General features: G+C 40.5%; 1 protein-coding gene across 1 annotated transcript in view; it reads left to right on the forward strand.

The window, feature by feature from the left end:
- The first annotated feature begins 3257 nt into the window (after positions 1-3257).
- LOC149314432 (coatomer subunit beta) overlaps positions 3258-18461 on the forward strand; it is a 35623-nt gene continuing 20419 nt past the window's right edge. Inside the window, exons 1-5 of the mRNA XM_089521106.1 lie at positions 3258-3436; positions 6372-6523; positions 12842-13071; positions 15660-15829; positions 17790-17904. Coding sequence (XP_089377232.1) covers positions 6433-6523; positions 12842-13071; positions 15660-15829; positions 17790-17904 — 606 coding nt within the window. The 5' untranslated portion in view covers positions 3258-3436; positions 6372-6432. The remainder of the gene's footprint in view (positions 3437-6371; positions 6524-12841; positions 13072-15659; positions 15830-17789; positions 17905-18461) is intronic.

Consider the following 18461-nt stretch of genomic DNA (forward strand, 5'->3'; position numbering starts at 1 on the left):
CTCTGAGGTAATCTTAGCCAATTCAAAATTATGTAGAGTTTATTCCTGACGTTTCATTGGCATCTGTGGCTGGTGTCTTCAGAGATGCATCTGAGGAAGTAGACTGAAGTCTACGAAGGCTTATGCTGCCAACTTCTTTCTTTCAGTTAGTCTCAAAGGTGCTGCAAGATCTCTCTGTGTCACACATAGGGATGTGATTGTTCAGTTCTCCAACTAAGAAATTCAGACAATTAAGAAGGTGGATAAGAAGAAAAATCAAGGCAAGGATGCCCTCTTTCCCCGGTTTTATTTGCAATAATTATTGAAATATTAGCAAATATTATTAGGGAGGATAAAAATCTGGAAGGAATTGGGATGAGAAAATTGAATAAGATAAGTTTATTTGCAGATTAGAGACCCCTTGGAAAAAATGAATAATGTGAAAAACAGGACTAAGAGTCAATTGGAATAAATCAGAGCTAATGTTGTTCAATTATCCAAAAACGGAAGAACAGGAATTTGTAAAGGATGGAAAGATAGATATAAAGGTAAAAGATACAATTAAATATCTAGGAATAAAAATTACAAAAAATCTACACAAATTAGAGGATCAGAACTATAAAAAATTAAGAATAGAAATTAAAAGGAAATTAGAAGAATATAAAAATATAAAATTATCATGGTTCGGTAGAATCGCATTAATAAAAATGAAAATTCTGCCTAAGATTAATTTTTTGTTTAGGATGTTGCCAATACAAATATCAGAGGTTGAAATTAAAAATTGGCAAGTATTAGTGAATAACTATTGTAATGGGAATAAAAAAGCAAGGATTAATAAAAGATATTGGTATAAACCCCAAAAAGAAGGAGGTTTGGGTCTCCCAAATTTAAAATTGTACTATAATGCAAACCAAATAAGATATATTATAGATGGAATCATAGAGAAAGGGGAATTAGATTGGTTAGAGATGGAAACAACAGGAATAGAGGAAAAATTGGAAAATATATTTTTTAAAGAACTTACTATGAAAGAAATGAAGGAAATAGAAAACCCCTTTTTAAAGAATATATTAGAAATTTGGAAAAAAAATAAAGAAAAACTAATGCCAGCTATTTCACCTTTAACACCAGTTATAATGCTAAAAAATTTTCCAGTAAATTTAAAGGAAGAAGTAGGGAAATTAGTAAAAGGTCAAGAAATATATAGGATAAGAGAATGGATGAAGACTATGAGGGAGAAAGGGAAAATAAAGGAGAAATTGCAAGGATCAAAATTAACTTGGTATAATTGTATTCAGTTGGAACAATGGACAAAGAAGTATGAGAAAAATATAGGAGAGATTAGAGAATACACAAAATTTGAACAGTTGATTAGGCAAAGAGAAAGTATAGAGGCGAATGAAACTTTGAAAGGGGTCACAAGTGAAATATATAAATTATTATTAAAATATAATGAGAAAGAAGATTATTTAAAGACAACATGGGAGGATGATTTAGTACAAAAAATAAATGACCACGAATGGGGGAAAATTTGGAATCAACGCCATTTAAAATTTTATTCTATACGAATAAAAGAGAACTATTACAAAATAATTTGGAAATGGTATTTAACGCCTGTAAGGTTAAGTCATATAAATAAGAATTATTCAAGGTTATGTTGGAGAGGGAGTCAAGAGATAGGCACTTATATGCATATGTGGTGGGGTTGCAGAACCGTAAGGAAATTTTGGGAAATGGTATTTGAGGAGATAAAAGAAATAACAAAAATTGATTTAGAATTTAGTCCAAAGATAGCGTTATTATCTTTATATGATAAAATTAACTGCACCCAAGTTATAAAGGATCTAATGACAAATTTATTAACAGCGGCGAGATTAATGATAGCAAAAAAGTGGAAAGACCAGGGAGATTTACAAATACAAGATTGGTATAGAGAGATTTGGCAAATAGCAATTAATGATAAGTTAACTAGTGAAATTAAGTTTAGAAGAGGAATAATCAAGAGAAATGATTTCGAAGCAATATGGGAAACATTTGTACAAAAAGTTTTAGGAAAAGAAGGAGGTGTTTTACCACCAGAGGAAGAGTTACAATTCTGGAGATAGAGTAATAAGAAGATATTAGGCTCAGGGGATGGGGAGCACTTGGGGGAAGGGGGGAATTATGAAAAATATATGATGAAAAGAAATAAGAATTAAAGTTAGATAAAGTAGTAAAGAATGGAATATAAAGGGATATGTTATATGTATGGGGAATATAATGTAAAAGTCTTTTTTATATATTATTGTAAGGTGAATTTAATCAATATTTTATCAATTTATTATAATAACATGTATTAATTTCATTCTACCAATAAAATAATTAAAAAAAAAGAAGAAAATCAACTCATTTGAGGAAATCAGAAGGCGGCTAGGAATGGGGATGGCAGCTATGAAAGAGCAAGAAAAGATCATAAAGTGTAAAGACATATAACTGAGCACAAAGTCAGAATCATACAAACTATTGTATTCCCCATTACAATGTATGGCTCTGAGAGCTGAAAAGAAATAAGATAGGCAGAAAACCGTCTCATTGGAGCTGTGGTGCTGGAGGAGAGTGCTGAGGACCCCAAGGACAGCCAAGAGCAGAGAGAGCCAGAAATCTCCCTGGAAGGAAGCCAAGAGGGGCACATCATGAGGAGGCATGAAAAGGCAATCATGCTGGGGAAGGTGGAGGGAAGTAAGAAGAGAGGAAGGCCACATGCCAGATGGATGGACCCTGGATATGAGTCTCCAGGGCCTAAGCTGAGCAGGGGAGGGCTTGGGCTCTGTGTGTGTCTTGGGTCCAAAACACACACTGCAGAAATAATCTCCTTTGAGGCCACTTTCAGTGCCCTGGCTCAATGCTAGGGAACTCTGGGAAGTGTAGTGTTTGTGAAACCTTTAGCCTCCCCTGTCAGAGACAGAGCTCTGGTGCCACAATAAACTACAATTCCCAGGATTCAAAGTGGAGTATTTCTGCAGTGTGTGATTTCGGCCTTGGAGACAGAGGCCCCTTGACGCCGTCGCCGGGAGTCTGGCAGCTAACAAGAAACACAGACACTGCTTCGGTCGGACTGAGGAGACTGGAGAGAGAACCAACAAGGAGCTTCTCAACTGAAGGCCGCGACGTCACAGGCTCCTCCCACAGCGAGAGGCCCCGCCCACCGCGCGTCCGAGTGAGGGAGCGCGCGCCCGCGTTTGCGGAAGAGGCCGAACTTTCTCCTTCCCCAGGAAGCTGGCCTTTCCGCGAACAGCGGAGGCGTGTCCTCTTCGGGCCGCCGTAGCTCCTATGTGGCCTATGAGCGCAGGGCTTCCACGTCAGCCGCAGGAGAAGGCAGCGGACTGAGAGGGAGGAAGAGGAGGGGAAGGCAAGGTGGCGGCGAGCGAGAGGGATTGCCCACTGCTAGCCGAGTCCGGAGAGAGGAGCCGTCGCTCAGGTGAGGGCCGCTGCTTGGACCCTCGGGGAAAGACGGAGAGGCCGCCAAGGAACACGGAGCGGAGGGGAGGCCGCTGGCCCCTCAGACTGGGCTGCGTCTACACTGCAGAAATAATCCACCTTGAGAATGCTGTAGCTGCCCAGGCTCAGTGCTAGGGATCCCTGGGGATTGTCGTTCATTGTGGCACCAGGGCTCTCTCTGGCAGAGAGTCACAGAGTTGGAAGAGAGCGCAAGGGCCCTGATCCAGCCCAACCCCATTCTGCCATGCAGGAACTCTCAGTCAAAGCACCCCATTGACAGACGGCCACCCAGCCTCTGCTTAAAGGCCTCCAAGGAGGGAGACTCCTCTACGCTCCGAGGAAGGAGTGTGTCCCACTGTCCTCCTAATGTTGAGGCAGAATCTCTCTCTCTTCCTGTAGAGAAAAGGCTAAATGCCTCACAGAACTACACTTCCCAGGATTCCCTGCCACTCAGCCAGGGCAGTTAAAGCGTCTCCAGCTGGTTTATTCCTGCCCTGAGGCTGCAGCTACAGTGTAGCATTAATCCAGTTTGACATCACTTTAGCTGCCATGGCTCAATGTCTGGCACCAGAGCTTCTGCGACAGAGAAGAGATAAATATCTCACAAAACTGCTTGTCAGTTCTGTCATCTATTTAGCCCTTCTCTGTCAGAAAAAAACTGCAACTCCCATGATTCCATAGCATGGAGCCATGGCAGTTAAAGCGGTGTCAAACTGCATTAATTCTGCAGTGCAGATGCAGCCTTAGGCGGTTCGATGCCACTTTCAACTGCCATGTCTCCGTCCTGAAGAATCCTGGGGTTTGTAGTTTTGTGGGGGGGGGGCACCAGCCCTCTTTGGCAGAGAAGGCGAAAGGCCCTGTAAAACTGCAGACCCCAGGATCTCATGGGATAGAGCTGCAACACTTAAAGTTGTGTCAAAGTGCGTTATTCCTGCAGTGTAGACCTCAATGTCTGAGGCTCTCAGTACATACCAGCAAGAGGGGATTTTCTTCTGAAATGGGTGAATACAGAGGACAAAAGTGCGCTTTTGGGGGACAAAGTTTCTCTTCTGTGCATTAAAGCATCTGTTTTGTAGCTGCTTTCCCAAAGTCCATGTCTTGGGAGGGGAGGACTGGTTAATTGCATTAAAAGAAACCAAGCTTGTCTAGTTTACTTATACATTGGTTCCTGTGTGCAGAGGCAAAGTGGGTAATTGAAACTAGGCTTAATTTTGCTTTAGCATAAAACTGATATTATCTCTATAATCCCACTAAGCAGACAATGAATACTGGTGCAGAAGTATAGATTTCAATATTAAATATGACCCCCCCCCCCCAAGAAAAAGAACAGCAACAACAGTAGCCAACTGGATGTCTATGGAATACCCACAGAGCAAGGCATTGGGTGCAGTAGCCTTTCACTGTGGTTGCAGTCTGGTAGCTAGTGGTCAGTGGCAGCCTGGCTAAGTAACACGGAGGCTTCATGGGAATTATGGACCATATTTGTTGGTAGGTCCATCTTTCATAAATTAGCCCAGTTCTTGTTAGCTATTCTAAACTGAAACTTTGGCAAGAGAGAGGCTGTATTATGGAGTTAAAAATGTTGGTGGTTAGAGGTGCCCTCCCAATGGATGAACTGTGGTTTTATGGGGTGAGGACATGGGTATTTGGCATAGACTGGGACCATAGGATGGCTGAATTCAGCCCAGGAACTGATATTTCCCACCTAGCTCTGGAAATACAGTGGGTCCTTGTTATCTACTGGGGTTTGGTTCCAAGACCCTCCGTGGATTACAAAATCCATGGATGCTCAGGTCCCATTAAATACAGTGGTATAGCAAAATGGTGTCCCTTATATAAAATGGAAAATCAGGGTTTTCTATTTGGAATTTATACTTTCTTTGCATATTTTCAAACCATGGATGCTTGAATCTGCGGATTAAAAAATCAGTGGCTAAGCAGGGTCAACTGTAGTCAACAGTAAGGAGCAACACTTTTGTGTTCCAAAAGCCCAAGATTCTTTTGCAACTTTGGGAACTTTGTGGTATTACCATTTTACATTTATTCATATTAAATTTCATTTGGCAAAGCAGTAGACCGTTTTAGAGAAATCCTTTTCTTTCCATTTTTCACCATAATGAATAATTTGGTGTCATCAGCAGACTTGGCCACTTTGATACAAACCTGGACCATTGCCAAAGAATTAAAATAGTACTTGTATAAATATTGCTCCTTAAAGATTGCATACTTATCATTCCATTGTGAGAAATTCTTGCGGAAACATTAGTTTTTTCAGAAGTTACCAGACCACAGGAAGATCATTCCTATTATGCTAGCTGTATCTAGAATGTGTTCTAAATTCCTAAATGTGTTGAATGTTCTCCCAGCTTTCCCAGGTAGCACATCTGTCAATTTTTCAAAAACTGTTTCACATTGGTCTCATGCTGAGCGAAGCTTATTGCTGGACATTTTGACCAAACAATTACAGTACCGGTAATTTCTCAGTGAATTATGTCCCTGGGGACCTAAATCTATTAGATACTAATGTATTTGATTCTAAAGTTAAAACTGGTGGGCCATATGGTGCTTTCTTTTGGTTCTGTCCATTCATTTTAATGAGATGTGCAGTCAGTTATGTTTCTGTAAGAGCTTCCTCACTTTGTGTGCTCCTAAAGAGAAAATGCTTTGTATTCTTTCTTTTCATGTAGTTAAGCCCCCTTTGCAATAATAGAAAGCTGGTTATTTTGTCATGTATGGCACAGGAATTTGACTATATACATTAATGTAATAGTTGCAGCCTTTTCAATACAGTACAGTACATTGTATTATAAACTTCAGTACATTTTATGAAATGCAAGTTTTAGGGGTTTATTTTTGAAGTATTTGCCATTATTGGACAGTCACAAATTAGCTTCATTAATGGATATGTTTTCTAGGATTTGTGAAGCATCTTTTAAACAATTATTGCATCAAGAGAGCCTTTGATAAAGAGACAAAATGACGGCTGCAGAGAATGTATGTTATACATTAATTATAGTTCCAATGGACTCTGAACCACCATCTGAAATAAGCTTAAAGAATGATTTGGGTAAGTAATAGTTCTGGATGTCTTTTTTTAAAATAATGGTATTGATTTATTACATTTATATCCTGTCTTTCCTGCAGTTAAATCAAGGCCACAAAATGGTTCTTTTCCTCCCCACTTTATCCTCGCAATAATCACCCTGAGAGGTAGGTTAGACAGAGAGAGAATAACTGGATCAAGGTTGCCCAGTGAGTTTTAGAGCTGGGTGAGGACTTGAACCCTGATTGTCACAGTCCAGAATCACATATTTTAATTATTGTAGTTGTATATGTGGAGGTGTAACATTTATAGAAATTGTATTTATTTATTTAAATATTTATATCCTGCTTTTTATTTGAAGATGTCAGGGTGGCTTACAATAAAATCAACTTAAAACAATAAATGATTACAAAAGTTTAAAAAATTAAAATATGTACTAAATACTTTCCAATTTAAAACCACTTTAAAACCAATTAAAATATATTGAATAATATAACACTAAAGCATGTGCAGCCTAGATAATATCAGTTTGGCCCAAAGGCTTTAATAAAAAGCCAGGTTTTAACTTGGTCTCTAAATTTTTGTAATGTCAGTGCCAATCAGGCCTCCAGAGAGAGGGAATTCCACAGCAGGGGTGCCACCACAGAAAAGGTTGTTCCCCATGTTTTCCCACAATGTGTTTCCGCTACTGATGGAACATAGAGAAGGGTTGCTCCAATTCTGTATGCGTGGGCATAGCAAGGGTAGTGGTGGTGCTCCCTCAGCTATTGAGGTACCAAGCTATTTAGGGTCTTAAAAATATTGCCAGCAGTTTGAGTTCAGAACAAAAATATATTGATAATCAATACAATTCCTTCAGAAGAGGTGCTACATTATATATCAATGGAAACAACCTAGCTGCTGCATTTTGCACTAGTTGCGGTTTCTGAGTTGTCTTCAAGAGCAGGCCTATGTAGAGTGCCTTGCAGTAACTACTGTGACTAAGTTATCAGTTTTAAAGCCATAGGGAGACATGTTTTTTCCATCCCCCTGCCCCTAAAAATATGGTGAAGAAGTGAAATATGTGCAATATTTACTGTCATATCAGGCATAAATATATGTTAGTCCTTTAGCAACATAAAACACATTAGTTTGGCATTTGCAATTGAACTGTTTGGCTTATTTATGTGATTTTTAAAAAAATATAAAATCTTTTGGCTGGAATTATCTTGGAGCATGATGCCAAATGCAACTCCCATCTGTGGTAGTGGTTGTACTTTCTCTGCACATAAAAATATCCTCTACTGTTGTGCACAAAGGTTGTGCAGTTTCCTGGCTTCTGGCCTTGCTGCATCCCTTGGTATTTATGCTAGTGGAGGGTTCCACTCTGCTGTTGCTTGATAGATTCCTGCAGTAGGTGTGTAGAGAATTGTGAATATACTCTTTAAAAAAAAGGGACCATAGACTGCTGCACTTTATGCTACTTGAGCACATATGCTTTAGTTTTAGCCATCTTAGAAGCAGAAAAAATGAAAATGGAAACCACCAGGTTTGTAATAAACATAGAAACTCTGTCATACACTTACAGTTTTAAGGAGTAGGTTCCCAGCATATTTTGATATAATGCTTAACTCAGCATAATAACATGAATAAAGTGAGCCTGCCATATCAGCAGGTTAGCCATCCACAGATTGGTAGTCCTACAAATTAGCCAGTGGCAGTACATCAGCAGCACGCTGATGCCCATTGACTGAATATGGACACAAGCTTCTGTGTTTTTCCCCATATGCAGGATGTAGTGGTGAAACCAAACCTCCGCAGATGGAGGGGCCCACTGCATACTGAATTCTTGAATAGCATATTGTTATAATACTATAATACAGTCCACTCTCCCTATATGCGGAGATCTGTTCCAGACTCTGCGTATGGGAAAAGAGTGTGTGCTCAAGCCCCATAGGAAATAATTAGGTGTGTGCACGTGGTGGTGCACAGAGCACACAGCGCGGGTATATGCCTCATTATTTCCAGTGGGGCTTGCCTTCTGCACAATCTCACAGCCGCGGAAGGCAGGTTGAGTCTCCCTTGTCCGGAATTTTGAAAACCGAAATATTCCAATATCCAAAACTTTTTTCTTGAGTGGCTGAGATAGTGACACCTTTGCTTACTGATGGTTCAGTGTACACAAACTTTGCTTCATGCAAAAAATTATTAAAATATTATGTATAAAACTACTTTCAAACTATAGACAAAACATAAATGAATTTCATGTTTATACCCATTTCCAAGATTATCATAGAATCATAGAGTTGGAAGAGACCACAAGGGCCATCAAGTCCAACTCCCTGCCATGCAGGAAATCATAATCAAACCATCCTCATCAGATGACCATCCAATCTCTGTTTAAAAACCTCCAAGGAAGGAGATTCCACCATGTATATCCAAATATTCAAAAATCTGAAAAAAATCACAAACACTTCTGGTCTCAAGCATTTTGGATAAGGAAGACTCAACATGCATGACATATTAATAGTGGATTACATTAGTTGTTCTTAGACGATAAGCATATCCTTGAGAATACTGACATCACAAACCTTAATTATACTCAATTTCTCAAAGGTTGTCTTCTAAATTTGACCCTTAATTTTTATGTTTATGGACTTCACAGTATTGAAGTTTACACGAAACTGCAACACTTGGTAGGAGTTGATGTACATCCAGGATCTGGATGTTACATAGATCTATAGTATGCACAGCAGTGATTGTTCTCTAATCTTATAGGCCAAAGTGGTGAGAATCATGGGTTTTCAGATGCAGTAGGATTACTACCTGAAGCCCTATGTGCCATAGTCACTGGTGAGGAATGGTGGCAGTTGAAGTAGTGAATCTTACAAGCTTCATGCTACATAGGTTCTGGCATTCTGAGCTTGTAAAATCTTGTCTTAAAAACATTTTACTCATTTGCAAAGAGCAGACACTTAGTTGGATTTTTCTTCCAATGTTTCCCAAAGTTTCTAGTTTTTCACTGGGAAGAGGGAAAATGTATCTTTGGAAGGAAATGTGAAAGTGGATGGTCCCCCTACTTTTCTTGCCCCCCCTCCCCCCCCCCCCCCCGGCCTTCATATTTATACAGTACATATGGTACTGTAGAAGCACCAAAATTGATAGAAGGAAAATAAAATAAAACCACCATAAAACAAGTCCCAAAATAAAATATAAATATGGAACACTGTAAAGCTGTAAAGCAGTTTTTTTCCACTGACGTTTTCTCAGCATGTTCTCCAGACTTATCTGGACTAAAGAGAACAGTGTCAAAACAATCATTTTAACAAAGCAAATGCTGATGAATGAAAGATTAAGCCCCAACTTGTTCTGCATTTTCTTGCAGCACTATTGGAAAAAAAAAAGAGATGCATAAAAAGTGCAAGCATTTCTGGGTAGCATGTAAGAACTTTACATACTGTACTGCTCTTGTGCATTGCAGTCAGTGCACAAAGGGGCTGACATGTTATCATTCAATCTCTCTCTCTCTACAGCAGGGGTAGGCAACCTTTTTGAGCTGGGGGCCGGGTTGCTGTCCCTCAGACAACTGGGGGGGGGGGGGGGGCAAAAAAATAAATAATTAAATAATTTTAAAAAACTTTAAATAAATAAATAAACCGGGACAAATGTAGGACAACATTTTCAAATGGTGGATACTTTTTTTAAAAAAGTGGAGGACACGCAAAAAAATTTGCTGATTTTTTAAAAAAATGTTAATATAAATGCATGTTTCTGAGGTGTCTATAGACAATTGCCCCCCTTGCCCCTGTGCGCGAGAGGCCAAAGGCCCCGGCGGCAATCGGCAGCAGGACCGGGCTGGGGCCGGTCCCAAGGCCTCACCGGGCTGCAGGTTGCCTACCCCTGCTCTACAGGCTCCTTCCCGTCGGACTTCAAACATGCTCTCATTTTCCCAATTCTGAAAAAACCTTCTCTTGACCCCTCCTCTTTGTCTAGCTATTGTCCGATTTCTCTTCTTCCCTTTCTTTCTAAAGTTTTGGAATGGGTTGTTTATTCTCGCTGTCTTGAGTTTCTTGAAGCCAACTCCATTCTTGATCCCTTTCAGTCTGGTTTCCGCCCAAGGCATTCCACAGAGACAGCTCTCACTAAGACAGGGGTAGGCAACCCTTTTGAGCCAGGGGCCGGGTTGCTGTCCCTCAGACAACTGGGGGCCGAAGCAAAAAAATAAATAATTAAATAATTTTAAACAAAATAAATAAATAAATAAGCCAGGACAAATGTAGCACAAAATTTTCAAATGGAGGGCACTTTTTAAATAAAAAATGGAGGACATGCGGAAAAATTTGCTGATTTTTAAAAAAATGTTAAGATAAATCCATGTTTCTGAGGCTTCTATAGACAGTTGCCCCACCATGGCCCTTGCGTGAGATGCCAAAGGCCCCGGCGGCAGTCGGCGGCAGGACCGGGCTGGGGCCGGTCTCAAGGCCTCGCCAGGCCGCATCCGGCCCGCGGGCCGCAGGTTGCCTACCCCTGCACTAAGATCTCCAATGACCTTTTACAGGCCAAGGCTAATGGCCTTTACTCTGTTCTCATCCTTCTTGATCTGTCTGCAGCCTTTGACACTGTTGATCACTGTCTCCTAGTTGACATACTTTCTGACCTTGGGTTCTCAGACTCTGTTCTTGACCGGTTTAGATCTTATTTGTCTGGCAGATCTTTTGCAGTGGTCACAGGTGGTCAGACTTCATCTCCTGTTCCCTTATCTGTTGGAGTTCCCCAGGGCTCTGTTCTGGGTCCCCTTCTGTTTTCTCTCTACACACTGTCCTTAGGTAAACTCATTAGCTCTTTTGGTTTTTCCTACCATCTGTATGCCGATGACACCCAGTTGTATCTTTCCACCCCTGATCTTTCTCCAAGGCTTGAACAGCAAGTTTCGTCTTGTCTCACAGCTGTCTCACAGTGGATGCGCCATCGGCGTTTGAAGCTCAACATGTCCAAGACGGAGCTTCTTGTCTTTCCTCCTAAGCCCACCCTTCAACACTCCTTTTCTGTCTTTGTGGACAACATTTCTATTCAACCAGTCCAGCAAGCCCGCAGTCTTGGTTTTATCTTTGATTCCTCTCTGTCATGTATCCCTCAGATCCAGACCACAGCCAAGGCTTGTAGATTCTTTTTGTACAACATTGCCAAAATCCAACCATATCTCTTCACCTCTACTGCCACAATCCTGGTCCATGCCCTAGTGGTCTCACGACTTGATTACTGTAACATCCTCCTGGCTGGGCTTCCTCTTCCTCACCTCTGTCCTCTAATTTCTATCCAGCATTCAGCTGCACGCATTATCACATCCACCCACCGCTCTGACCATATCTCTCCTGTGTTGGCATCCTTTCACTGGCCCCCCCTTCCTTTCCGCATTCAGTATAAGCTCCTGCTGTCAACGTTTAAAGCCCTCCATGGGCTGGCCCCTCCTTACTTATCAGACCTTATTTCTCCTCACCTTCCCACTAGGGCCCTCCGCTCTGGTAGTCAAGGTCTGCTGTCCCAGCCCAGGATTTCCTCTGCCCCATCTAGGATTCGCCCCCTTCTCACTCGCTGCCCCTCACTCCTCAACCTTCTTCCCCTGTGAGTAAGAGCCATCACTTCTTTAACCAGCTTCAAAAAGGAGTTGAAGACCATCCTGTTCAGAGAAGTGTTCCCAGGCATTGCATAACTGTCACTTGCTATTTGATGTCTTTGTTGTCTGTTTTATTGAATCATTTCCTGTATTGCTATGTATTTTATATGTATTATCCTACTAGAAAGGCCCCTTCCCCTCCACCACTCCCTTCTCCTTTTGTGTCGTGTCTTTTTAGATTGTAAGCCTGAGGGCAGGGAACCATCCAATTAAAAAGATTGTATGTACAGCGCTGTGTAAATTTACAGCGCTTTATAAATAAAGGTTAATAATAATAATAATAATAATAATAATATTCCAGATAACCTCTAGTGGTGACTGTGTGGATAAACGTTCTCTGAACAGAATTGTCTTCCCTATCAAGGATCTCAATGACAGGAGGCATATGCAAAGCTAACAGTGACTGCCCAGCCCACTTCCCCTTTTCTTCCATCTGTATGTGTGTTCTTTTGGTTAAAATTTATAGCACAGCTGTCTCAGAGAGCAGAGGTTCTTCAGGCAGCCTTGGCCAGTGAAACTAGTGGGTTTCTGGGAATCGATCCCTGGTCTCCAGAATCATAGTCCAGCACTTAAACCTCTAGGCCATGGGAGTGGGTAAAGAACACACAAGTTAGAACAAACTTTAAGAATTGCTGTGCTGGTACATGTTGTGCTTCATCTTAATAGAAACAACTTATTTTATCTAACAGAAAAAGGAGATGTGAAATCCAAAACAGAGGCCTTGAAGAAAGTAATCATAATGATCTTAAATGGGGAAAAGCTGCCAGGACTTCTGATGACTATTATTCGATTTGTACTGCCACTTCAAGACCACACCATCAAAAAACTGCTCTTAGTATTTTGGGAGATTGTTCCCAAAACCACTCCAGATGGGAGGCTCTTGCAAGAAATGATCCTTGTTTGTGATGCCTACAGAAAGGTTAGTCTTCTGTTTATTGCATGTATGCCACATAATCATACTATGTGATCAACCATAATATCACTAGAATATCACTAGTGCATTGCAAACCAGTATGATTTATAGAATGTTTTAGATTTATAGAATTTATAGAATGTTTTAGATCCCCAGTGTATATAATCCAACTCAGTTTGGATGTATTTAGTCTGGTTTATTTAATCTTCAGCAGTGCATAAACCCTGTTTTCTTGTATCTGTACACATGCTGCTCCATCACTCCACCTCTCTTAGTGAGTTGCAACTAAAGATTTCCTAAGTTTACTAACCATAATTCTCTGCTAATATTCAGATTAGGAAATTGTGGTTATCTGGTTTGCAACAAACAGATAAACCATGACTTGAAGGTGTTGTTTTTTTTAAAATCCTGGTTTGATTTGATTCCAGGTGATGTAGTTATTCATTAGACATTAACAGAAAACTATGTAGTTAACAACACATGTTTGATTAAACCTAGGAAATACTCAGGTGTAGTGTGCCAAAGGATGAGTGAAGGAATTTGTTCATAGCTCAGTTCTGTAAATTTAAGACTTCATCTTAAGAGAACTGCATCCAAATTAAGGAAGTGTAAAAGTGCTAAAGTTAGGCCCCATACAGACAGGCCAAAATAAGGCTGCTTTGGGTCACTTTGAAAGTATGCTGTTTAAATGATGCATGCGTACTAAGAGTCCGGAAGCCGCGCCAAAGCCATGCCCAGTCAACTGGAGTGCAGCTTTGGCGCAGCTTCTGGACTCTTAGGATGCATGCATCATATAAACAGCATACCTCCAAAGTGACCCAAATCAGCTTTATTTTGGTCGGTCTGTATGGGGTCTAAGTCCATATTTACACACAGTTTAGGAAAAAGGAGCTTGACAAGAGAAGCCAGAAATAAGTTGCTGTTGTTGTTGTTGTTGTTGTTATTATTAAGCTTTATTTATAAAGCGTTGTAAATTTACGCAGCACTGTACATACAATAAATTAAATAGATAAAATAAACCTGCTTATGGCGTAAATTCTACAAAAATAATTAAACATAATATATATTAATACATCTTAGCATTCAAACAATAAAATATAGCAGACAGCAAATTAAAATAATTCTTCCTACTTGGAACTGCTTAGATCTGTGCAAAGATGTGCCTGCTTACAGTTCAAAAATGTGGTGAATGGCTGTGAATTATATGTGATACAAAGTGTGCCGTTGGATGCCTGTGGTTTTTATTGTTTGACACAATCCTAAAGCCAATTTCTAATCCAACTGGAATGGATCTGTTGAGTAAATGAGATTTACATAACTCTGATTTACCTGTGACTCTTATCTGGGACTTGATAAAAATACTAAATTTATTTTTAATTAATCTGTGGCCTATATCAGATTGTTAGTCCTAACTAAAGTAGACCCATTGAATTAATGGTATTTATACAAATGTTGATTTACTGGGTCTACAGTAGTTGGGTTTAACAGTTGAATTTTGGACAGGGTTTTCCCTTATTTATTGTTTCCTCCTCTTCAGATACTTGGCAGATTATGACATTTTAGAAAATGTATGAGTTTACATTCCCTATGGCTAAGTAATATGCAAAATAGTGCTTGCTTTATAGCAAATATTAGCTGTATATTTGTGCAGAGTTGCATGTGGTTTTTGGAGGAATTACTTGGATAATGCAATTCTCAAGGTTTTTTTTTTAATGATTAGACTTATTTTTCTTTGAAGCTCAGTAAATGTATGTCTGACCTTTTGAGCAGCATCAGACGAGTATTATACTTTGAGAACTAGATTAAATTTATGGTGTAAATATTACCAGACCAATCCTAAAATTTTACTGGAGAATGTACTTAGGATTTCAGCCTCAAATTCTTGTAGAGCATGATTCAAGTCCATACATGGCTGTATGATGTGTGGGGCAAATCCCTTTTCCAGGCATAAATCAGTTTCCTCAATTGGCTTTATTTTTATAGACAGCCAAAGGGTTAATTTCATCCCTATGTGGCTGCCAAGACAAACAGTAGTGCCATTGGTGGGAAAATAGCTCTTTGCCATTTGAAGGATTTGACTTTTCCAGTTTTTATCCTATGAACAATCTTTCTCCTCACCCCAGTTGCAGCCCTTTGTGCTACATTGCATAAAAGTTAAGGGATTTTTTGAATGGTTTTTCACAAGGAATTACACATGAAAGTGTGGCTAAGTACAAGCCCATCTACAAGCAGTGATGACCATTCAGGGAGATGCTTAGAGCCAAGCCTAAACATTCATACAAATACTGTTGGGGTTTTTTCTATGCCTAATGGCATAGAAAGTGCCAGAAGACACTTATGCTTTCATCAATGGAACTGTAAACAAAGAAATATTTTGATTTTGTTGTTCTTGTTGTTGTTGTGTTTATTATTTCCGTTTGTCTCTTGAAATCTACTCTTTGGTCAAAACAGTGGGTTTATTGTAAAAATGAGTGGCAGTTTTGGATTTCTTATATCTCTTGTTCAAGTTAGGATGGCTTTGTGTTTGTAAGAGGAGAGTGCTGTGATATCATTTGGTTTCCAAAATCACTAACATCTTGATTCTCTGATCTTAGGATCTTCAACATCCAAATGAATTCATCAGAGGCTCCACTCTTCGTTTTCTTTGCAAACTTAAGGAAGCAGAACTTCTGGAACCACTGATGCCAGCTATTCGTGCATGTCTGGAACATCGTCATAGCTATGTGCGCAGAAATGCAGTCCTTGCAATCTATACCATTTACAGGTAAATTGTGTAAAGTTACTAAAGATGCAGGTTAAAATTACATCTGCATTACTTCAAGATAATTCTGGCTTGTTGAGGATGCAAGAAGTATCCTGGTCAGTAGTGGTACTCATTCTCACTTGCAACAGGAGAAGCTAAACAAACTGCAGACTGGTTTCTTTGTTGGAAGAAGCTAGTTCTGTGACTTGGCTCTCCCTTGTTATGACAGAGAAATAACCCAGGAGTGATTTTAGTATATATCCTCTGGCTTGTCTGCGGGCTATGGAGTTGAGACTGCCATGGTTGCCCTAGTCGATGATCTCTGTCTGGGCATGGACAGGGGAAGCATGTCCCTGTTGGTGCTTTTGGACATCTCAGCGGCGTTCGATACCATTGACCATGGTATCCTTCTGGAACGCCTGAGGGAGTTAGGTATCGGGGACACTGCGCTCCAGTGGTTCCGTTCCTACCTCTCGGGTAGATTCCAGCTGGGGGACTGTCGTTCCGATGCAGCTGGGGGACTGTCATTCCGATAAGAGGGCCCTTACTTCTGGTGTCCCTCAAGGAGTGATTTTGTCCCCCATGCTATTTAACATTTACATGAAACCACTGTGAGAGATCATCCGGAGACACGGGGTGCGGTGTTATCAGTACGCTGATGACACCCAAATATGTTTCTCTGTGTCTCTGACTGATTCAGTGACTAGGGATGGCATCTCTCCTCTAAATGCCTGTTTGGAGTCGGTAATGCGCTGGATGAAGGAAAACAAACTCAGTGTGAATCCAGGGAAAACGGAAGTACTGGTGATAGGTTCCCCGGATCTGGGTGGTGAGATTTGCCATCCTGTCCTGAACGGGATCACTCTCCCCTTGAAGGAGTCGGTCCGCAGCTTGGGAGTGCTCTTGGACTCTTCACTCCAGTTGTCATCTCAGGTGGATGCGGTCGTCAGGAGTGCTTGTTATCAACTTCGGCTGATACGCCAGCTGCGTCCCTACCTGGACCGGGGGGACCTTGAAACTGTAGTACATACTCTGGTAACCTCTCGATTGGATTTCTGTAATGCACTCTACATGGGGCAACCCTTGTACCAAACCCGGAAGCTACAGTTGGTGCAGAATATGGCAGTGAGATTGGTTGCTGGTTGTTCCAGGTCTGACCGTATAACTCCCATCTTGAAAGATCTTCATTGGCTGCCTATTCGCTTCCGAGCTCAATACAAGGTGTTGGTAATGACCTATAAAGCCCTAAATGGCTTGGGCCCAGGGTACTTGGAGGACCGCCTCTCCCCATATAATCCGCCCCGCACACTCCGGTCAACAGGGATGAAATTGTTGGAGGTCCCAGCGACACGCTATGTGAGGACCTCACAGAGGGCATTTTCTGTCATGGCCCAAAATTCTGGAATAGTCTCCCAAACGAGCTACGCTCCACCACATCTTTAGGTCTTTTTAAAAAGAACTTGAAGACATATTTCTTTTCCCAAGCCTTTCCACCATGAAAAATAATTCTTTCCCTTACCCCTTTTCATTGACGACCCTGGATTGTATATATTGACTTCCCCCTTTTCTCTGGCCCTTTGCTGTTAGTGTTGTTGTATTGTTTTTAATACTGTTTTTTAACTGATTTTATTGAAATGTTTTTATATGCTGTTGTTTGCCGCTTTGATCAGGTTTTGGAAAAGCGGGATACAAATAAACTATATTATTATTTTTATTATTAAACAGTGTCAGACAGAGGAATGGAAATAAGTTTACCTGTTGTGGGAGGTCTTGTTGATATTTGAATATATTTGAACAAATGCAGGAAATAATTGCCCCTCCACCCTGAGACTGCAGCATCTATAATATAATATAATATAATAATAATATTTATTTATATTCTGCTTTTTCGCAGAGGAATCAAAGGACTACAACAGTATAGTTTGTATAATTACATTTGTATTACACTGAGCTTTACGTTTTCTCTCTGTTGTTTCCAAAGAAACTTTGAGCATCTCATACCTGATGCCCCTGAACTGATCCATGATTTCCTGGTGAATGAGAAGGATGCAAGTTGCAAAAGAAATGCATTCATGATGCTTATTCATGCTGATCAGGTAAAAATACTGGCCTCCAGTGCTGACTTTGCATTATGCTTTAACATTTGTTTGGTGTGATCTTGACACTGACATTTCCCCCTTCTCTGCCTACTCTTACATCCCAGCACATTCCTATGTGACCTTCACTGATCCAGTTCCCTCAAAACTACTACTCTTTTTCTTCTAACATCCCCTTATATATGGAATTGCTGCCCAGAACATTACCACAACCCCACCAGTTTTGTCTGAATTACTGAACATGTAGTTCTGTCTGAACTACAAAATCCTAAGTATGTGTAACTACAACAATTGCATATTCTTCCTTCATTTTCTCTTGCCTACCTTTCCCAATTCTTCTTCTTCTTCCCTTTGTCTGTTCTTCTGCTATCTCCCTGTGTTCATAATATAAGTCCTTTGGAGCCATTTCACATTCGTGAATGGTACAGTATAAATCAGGGGTAGGAAAAAAAATGTGGCCTATGGGCCTTATGTGGCTCAGGCACATAACATTTTCACTTGAAATCCAGCCAAAAGCAGGCCAAAATGCAGTTATTTATTTCTCTCCTGCCCACAGA

The sequence above is a fragment of the Sceloporus occidentalis genome, unplaced genomic scaffold, assembly GCF_023333645.1.
Source record: "Sceloporus occidentalis isolate IW3139 unplaced genomic scaffold, rSceOcc1.0.p SCAF_4, whole genome shotgun sequence".
In the NCBI taxonomy this organism is placed as follows: domain Eukaryota; kingdom Metazoa; phylum Chordata; class Lepidosauria; order Squamata; family Phrynosomatidae; genus Sceloporus; species Sceloporus occidentalis.